Source organism: Pteropus medius, unplaced genomic scaffold (genome assembly GCF_902729225.1).
Source record: "Pteropus medius unplaced genomic scaffold, Ma_sr-lr_union100, whole genome shotgun sequence".
In the NCBI taxonomy this organism is placed as follows: Eukaryota; Metazoa; Chordata; class Mammalia; order Chiroptera; family Pteropodidae; genus Pteropus; species Pteropus medius.
The window spans coordinates 2663724-2670457 of record NW_024342470.1 but is presented as its reverse complement, the minus strand read 5'-3'; the positions used below and the strand labels follow the sequence as shown (position 1 = coordinate 2670457).

General features: G+C 49.6%; 2 protein-coding genes and 1 non-coding gene across 4 annotated transcripts; 1 reads left to right on the top strand and 2 right to left on the bottom strand.

The window, feature by feature from the left end:
• Positions 1-315: 315 nt before the first annotated feature.
• LOC120603263 (5S ribosomal RNA) lies at positions 316-434 on the top strand. The gene has a single exon (XR_005652998.1). It is a non-coding gene; the product is annotated as a 5S ribosomal RNA (ribosomal RNA).
• Positions 435-4454: 4020 nt separating this feature from the next.
• On the bottom strand, positions 4455-5231 carry LOC120603187 (uncharacterized). Its single transcript, XM_039863560.1, has one exon. The coding sequence runs from the start codon at positions 5200-5202 to the stop codon at positions 4678-4680; it is 525 nt and encodes a 174-aa protein (XP_039719494.1). The 5' UTR covers positions 5203-5231; the 3' UTR covers positions 4455-4677.
• ADM (adrenomedullin) lies at positions 4459-6734 on the bottom strand. 2 transcript variants are annotated; one of them, XM_039863558.1, is made up of 4 exons: positions 6554-6705; positions 6051-6169; positions 5751-5900; positions 4459-5550 (listed from the first exon to the last, which is right to left on the bottom strand). In XM_039863558.1, exons 2-4 carry the CDS (start codon positions 6146-6148, stop codon positions 5232-5234), a joined length of 567 nt encoding a protein of 188 aa, XP_039719492.1. In that variant the 5' UTR covers positions 6149-6169; positions 6554-6705; the 3' UTR covers positions 4459-5231. The 2 variants fall into 2 exon arrangements, with proteins under 2 accessions (XP_039719492.1, XP_039719493.1); XM_039863559.1 differs by having other exon boundaries at positions 5232-5547; positions 6554-6734.

Sequence of the window (6734 nt, the reverse complement as noted above, 5' to 3'; positions counted from 1 at the left end):
TGGGAACTCTCAGGAAAAGCTAGTGGGAATGAAAACTGGTACAGGTATTCTGGAAAGCAATCTCACAGAATTTAGCATAGTCAGTATGTAGAAGCTTTTTGACTAAGCAATGTCATTTCTGGATATATAACCCCAAGAAATTCTCATTCTGATAGGTAAGAGGTCATGAAACAGGATGCTTATCTTATTTGTGGTGGAGGCGGGGTAGTGGTGGTGATGGAGGCAACCCAAGTGTCCCTCATTAAGAAATAAGAAAAGTAAAATGTGGAAGATGCATATTATAGAGTAATATGCAGCAGTAAGAAGAAATAATCTGTCTACAGCCATGCCACCCTGAACGTGCCTGATTCCATCTGATCTTGGAAGCTAAGCAGAGTTGGGCCTGGTTAGTACTTGGATGGGAGACCACCTAGGAAAACCAGGTGCTGTAGGCGTTAAAAAAAAAAAAGAAAGAAAGAAGGAAAGAAAGAAACAATCTACTTAGATCATTGTTTTTTTAATTGTTCAGTGAGAAAAGTAGGGAAAATTTTAACTCAATATATTCATATGTTAAAAAGACAGTCACAAAACAGCACAACAGATTTTACAAGGTTATATACATATAATAAGTATAGACATCAAACATGTTCAAAAGGGTTCCTATGAAGAATTAAAGGAGAAAAAATAATTTTAAAAAGATAGAAGTCTTACATAGACTAGTAATGACAATTTGCCTTAAACTGAGGAGTACGTAATTTAGTTCTCTGCATTTAAGTTCAATATTTAAAAGTATATGTATATGTATATGTATTATATGTAAATGTATAAAAGAGTGTCTGCTAAAATATTAATAGTAGCTATCTCTGGAAGTGGTATGAAAGGTGAATCCTTTCTTTTTTTTATACACTGAATAAATATTGTGTAATAAGTAATATGCATGTTTTATGTTTTAAAAATCTTAATATTCAGAACTACTTTCCTGCTGTTAGATAAATGTAGGTTATTACCAACTAAATTCAGCTGCCTGTGTGGTTACAGATATTTTATTGTTTTTCCAGAATGTTCCAAAATAGCTCTGGAACAAGACCAGTGGGACCACCAGATAGCTATCTAGCCTCACCCTTCTTCCCATGTAAATGAGCACCAAGCCTCCAATTCAGCTCTGGCAGAAAGCTCTGTGGGACCCAGGATAACAAGGTCCTCTCCTTCTTGGCTGAAGGAAAGGCAGTACTCATAACTTTCTCTCACAGTCTGCTCACGACAACCTCTGCAAAGCTGCCTTGGGCAGCAGTTGCCAAAGACAAAAGGTTCCACCTCAAGGGTGGAAACTCTATTTGTAGCTTTGTAGACATGGGTGTTCTTCCAGGAGACTCAAGACCTACACTGGGGGACTGTGTTTGGCCAGGAATAGCTCAGAAAGACTTTCTCTTAGAAGCTAGCTCTTGAGGCCTTCAGTGTATGTTTTAACTATATTTGGCAATGAAAGCCAAAGAGGTCAGTGGCTTAGCTGGGAGGTAAGTGGTGAGGAGAACTATTTGTGATTTATAGTCCCTGCTTCAAACCAGGACCAAGAATTTTAAAATTCTCTTCCTTTATTTATTTTGCCCTCGCCAGGCATACCACTAAAGTTCTCCTTCCCCGTCCTACCAGCCTCACGTAAATCTTTCAGAACCACAGGTGTTAATCGCCTAACCAAGCCATCCTCATATTAGAGGACATTTGGGGACATCTGGTTTGAGAATTCAAATGTTAAAATTATTCCACTTTACTCTCTGTGTCTTCATAGCATCAAAATAGCTTGTAGCACTTGGGTGCAAATCCAGACTCCAGCACTTATTACTCACTGTGTGCCCTTGGCTAAGTTACTCTATGTCTCTGAGGTTCAGTTACCTTATCTACAACCAGAGATAACACCTACTTCACAAGGCTGCTGAAAGAATTAAATGAGATAAGGTGTATAAAGTGGCTAGGAGAATGTCTGATACAAAGCAGGTGCTAAAAAAAGAAGCAGTTTCCATTACTCCCTTCTACCCGTAGCCATTCAGCCAAGGTGTTGGCTTTTCAAGAAATCGCCTGGTACCCCGTGTTTGATTACAAGTGGATGGTACCATTCCCACAGCCAGAAACAGTAGCTAAAGATAAAACTTGTGACTATTCTTCAGCCGAGGACAGGTCAAATCAGCTCACAAATGACTCATCACTGTTGATAAATGATATGTTCTTGGTGTCAGGAGTCCCTATCCTGACAGGATTCAACATCTTATGAAAAAAATCCAGAAGGTAAGTCGAAAGACTCACAGAATAGGTCCCCTTCAGAGGTGAACCTCAGTCAATCCTGAACTTGTACCAGACTGGTCTTAAGAGGGTCTCTGTCTCTTCAGACATGTTTCCAATGACAGGATTTTCAGTTGGAAAGGACTCCAGCTAAGTAGCTGCCTCTTTCATCTCAGAGCTGAACCATCTCCTTCACTTGCCTTGAATTCCCTGAAGGGAGTCATAAGACTCCCTGGGCGGAAGGTTAGATGCCTGTTCCCTGCTCAGAACAGCCCTAAGCTAGTGCCCAACCTGCGTTGGCAGCCTTGTCGGCTGGGCTGAAGCTCTGCCAGAGTGAGGTTTGGCTAAAGGGCTCTGTGGCTATGGGACAAACCTTGGCTCAAGAAAAAGGGTGAGTATTTAATCCCCAGCCACTGTCCTTGAGGCTGAAGTGTCTGCTACTCTCTGCAGTTTCTGTAGCACCTTCAGACCACCCAGAACCACTCACTGGCACAGAAATTCCATGACTGTAATCTTTCATTCATACATGCCCTGTACCTTTTCCAATGCCTAGTACAGAGTTCCCTCTAAGTGAATATTTCTTAAAAAGCCCTTGAGGACAAGGATGGTCTATTGCTGCATTTGTAACCCCCTCAATTCCGACGAACCTCACAAAATTGTTAAGAGAAAATAAGACAATGAACCGCATGGAGATTGACATTGTCAACAGCCAGGTGCCCAAAATTGAGGCCTTGTCTGGTCTTAAGGAAATTCCATATGCTGGGGTCTCCTTTCTTCTAAATTGAAACTCTTTCAGAAGCAGGTTGTCTCTGTACCCCAGACTTAGGAACTATCTCTTTCCATGTATATGCAAGCTTTTTCTGAAAAAAATTATCATAGATCCTCAGAAGGGGCCTTGTGACATGCAATTGATGCAAAAGACCAGAGAAGGTATGTTACCAGGAAAAATTTCTATTCTTCAAACTCATCGACAGATTTTCTTCACCAGTAAAGTTTCTGAGATCACCTGTAAGCACCAGCATTTCAGCCACGTGTTGAAGTGGAAAGGCCAGGGTAACTTTCTGGAAAGGACAAGCAATTGGTCTCCACCCTGGGTCTTCAGGATATTTGATGAGACAAATGGGGCAGGGAAATCAAAATCAGGAGTCTCTCCCTTTATACTTCCCTTCTGTCCTGTTCCCAAATGTCCCCGGACCTTTTGGTCACTCAATGGGCCTTAGCGTCAGCTTCCGACGTCAGAACTGGGGTCAACCTTCTAAGATGATAAGACATAAAGAAAGCAAGAAGGAGGAAGGAAGGAGGGAGAGAAAGGAAACCTGGAGAAGTGGAGGGGAAAAAATGAAAAAGGCTTGTGTAGGAGGAAGGAAGAGGGGAGCAGCAAGGGGAGGCGGAACAATGGAGGTTTCAGGCCGTCCGAGGCGCACGGTTCCGGCGGCACGTCCTCGCGCATGCCTTGGGCCAGCAGCTGCACACTGCGCAGCATGTGGGCTCTGAGTCACGGTCCCAAAACAAGGAGCCGCCGTGCAGGTCTGGAGGGCCAGACCTGGTTGGCATCTGCAAAATGTTTTTTTTTCCTTTCCTCTTTCATTAAAGCTGTGTGCTGACTCCCACGTAGGAGAACTTATTAAACCGCACGTACTGCCTGACGGCTCGCGGGTCTGCCCCAGGCAGCCGGCTGGGGGCGCCGCAGGCTCACTCATGAGGCCGCGGGCTCTCTGGGGCACCGTCCTGGAGACGACTTAGATTTCTCTCCCTGCTGCGGGTTTCCCGCAGGAGTCCAAACGTTTTGTTGGAGTAGCTTCTAACTTAAACGCCGCGGCAGCCGGGGGAGGACGCTTCACTTAGAAGGCCTCGCAGACCACCCCAACTCTCCGAGGCGCGCTTTCGCGCAGGGTTCCGTGAGCAATTCAAGATATGGGACTCTTGAGCAACCCAGAGAGTTCAGGCTTGCCTCCGCGCTAGGAATCACCCTACTCCCCCCCGGCCCGGCAGCCACGCGGGGATGTGACCTCTGGCATCTCCGCGAACCTCCACACGCCCCGCAGGGAGAGCAGAGCTCCTAACAGCTCTTCAGGAGCAGAGAGGGGCCAGCACTCGCCGGAGCTGCCATCCCACCTTCCCACGCCAGGAGGCGTGACATAAGGCTCCGGGATAGCCCAAGACCAGGGGCACCCTCCCTCCCAAGACGCGTGACCCGAGAATGAATCAGCATCGAGACGGTTTATTGGTTTGCTATTTCGCATATCACCCATTTTATGTAAATAGATTATACAGAGACACGACGTTTCCTTCTTCCAAAAGAGGTAATCAGTCTCTTTTTCACGCACACTCTCACACATTCCCCGCAGCAATGTTACACCTCGCTGAGACATTCATGTATTAAAATACTGAGGAAAGGGACAATACAATTGCTTTAAAATGCCCTTAATACAATATATAACGTACAAAAATATCTCTATATTTGAAGTTACAAAAAAATCTTGACAGCAACAAACTTAAATATTGATAATTACCTCTGTATATACAACACGCATTGCACTTTTTCTCTCTACGTTTTGGAAAGTTCAAGTAATAGTGGGGCTTGCGCCCCGGCGGGGTGACACCCCATGAGAAATCAGTTTGTGGGCTGTAAGGACAATGGCTCAGACCTTTGCCCCCGGGGTCTAAGCATTTGATTCTTGGTTTCTCCGTGAGCCTGGCAGACACTCCCTCGGATTCCTCTGCCTCCCCCCCACCTCCCGCCCCCCGGGACACCCTGGTCGGGTTAGAGGAAAACGAACACTGGCTCTGAGAAGGAGGGACCCCTGCAAAGCCAGGGCTCGCCGCCGTACTGTGCCTTCCGAACTCCCGCTCTCTGCAAGGCTGTCTCAGCCGGTCCTCATCAGCTGAGAGGCTCGGCTCCGGGAAGCCCTCCGCTCTGGCGAGGGATAGGGGGGCATCCGGTCGCATGCGCAACTGATTGCTGCTGCCACAGCGGCCTAAATCCTACGGAGGGTAGCGATCACTTGATGCGCTCCAGAAGCTGGAGCCCCGTGTGCCTGTGGCTCCGGGGACAGCAGAGTCCGGCCCTGGCCCGCCTCCGGCAGGGAGCGCCGGCGCCGGCGGCCGTAGCCCTGAGGGCTGATCTTACTCCTGGGGGCGACGCCGTCCTTGTCCTTGTCTGTGAACTGGTAGATCTGGTGCGCCAGCTTCTGCACCGTGCACGTCCCGAAGCGACAGCCAAAGCTCCGCAAGCCCTGGAAGTTGTTCATGCTCTGGCGGTAGCGCTTAACTCGGATGCGGGCGGCGTCCGGACTGCTGGAGAAGGGAAGGAAGGCAACATGAGACCCCTATTAAGCAGGGTCTCAGCCTCCAGGAATCGGAGCATTCGAGAACCAGAGGGGCCTGGAAACTGCTACCGTCTTCTGAACTGCCACACAGCCCTGACGATTCCCAGGGCCAGGGTAGTGGAGGAGAGCACCCCTCGCCAACCCCGCGACGGCACCGGGCATAGTTACCTGGCCTGGGTGCTGCGAGAGGCTCCCTTTACATCCTGGGGCTGAATGAGAGTCTGGACAGGCTCGGACTTCATGTCGGCGAGCCCGGTGGGGTAGCTGCTGGGCATCCGAAGTTCCCTCTTCCCACGACTTAGCGCCCATTTATTCCATCTAGAAAAAACAAATAGACTCGATTCGCACACGTCCAGGAGAGTTCCCGGCCCGTCCCTACTCGCGTTCACTTCTAATCCCTCGGGACCAACGACCAATTTCCTTGTCTTCCAGGTACAAGAACTGGGGAAGGCACTGCCTGCGACTCACTTCTTTCTGAACTCTGACGCCACGTCGAGCCGTGCGCTGTCCGCGCCTAGGAAGGCGAGCGAGCCCAAACACAGGAGGGCGACTGGAACCAGCTTCATTCCGGCGGCGATGCGCAGACCCTGGGGAGGGAGAGAGAGGAGCGAACGTGAGCACCCGGGCGTGTCGCGCCGCCCGGGAGGGGCGCAGAGGGCGGGCAGGGGCCCCAGCGCAGGCAAGCTCAGCCCAGGCTCTGCCTCGTTCAGACGCTTATCTCCCTGGGGCGCAGAGAGACGCCAGCGGCATTTGCACCCGCCGGGAGGGTGACAGGCCCCCAGAGGTTCCCCCTAATTAATTTCTCGAAATTTGGCTGATGGAGCAGAGGGGACTGGGTCTCTGGAGTTCCAGTAGTGTGTACGAGCTGGGCCCAGGATGTGGGACGCACCCGGTAAGGGATCCCTCACTCAGGGCTCCCAGTGCCCAGCCAAGGTCCCCCCCCCTCCACCCGCCCCGCCTGCCGCACCTACCTGCTGAGGGGGTGATCTGCCAAGATATGTGAGGAGGAAGTTCGAGATGTCGCTCTGGCAGTGGTAAAAACCCAATGTCCAAGCTGCGGTGAGAAACCAGAGATGGCAAGGCTGGAGCTGTTCCGCCCAGAGTCACCAAGAAACCACCGAGTGGAAGGCGCTGGTTCCTCAGCTTTATAGT

Excerpts from the sequence above, each read along its gene's own strand:
- ADM (XM_039863558.1), bottom strand. The coding sequence starts at position 6,148 with ATGAAGCTGGTTCCAGTCGCCCTCCTGTGTTTGGGCTCGCTCGCCTTC. Across the intron at positions 5,901-6,050 it reads GCGTCAGAGTTCAGAAAGAA|ATGGAATAAATGGGCGCTAA; the intron begins GTGAGTCGCAGG and ends TGTTTTTTCTAG. Across the intron at positions 5,551-5,750 it reads TCTCGCAGCACCCAGGCCAG|CAGTCCGGACGCCGCCCGCA; the intron begins GTAACTATGCCC and ends TCCCTTCTCCAG.
- LOC120603187 (XM_039863560.1), bottom strand. The coding sequence starts at position 5,202 with ATGCGACCGGATGCCCCCCTATCCCTCGCCAGAGCGGAGGGCTTCCCG.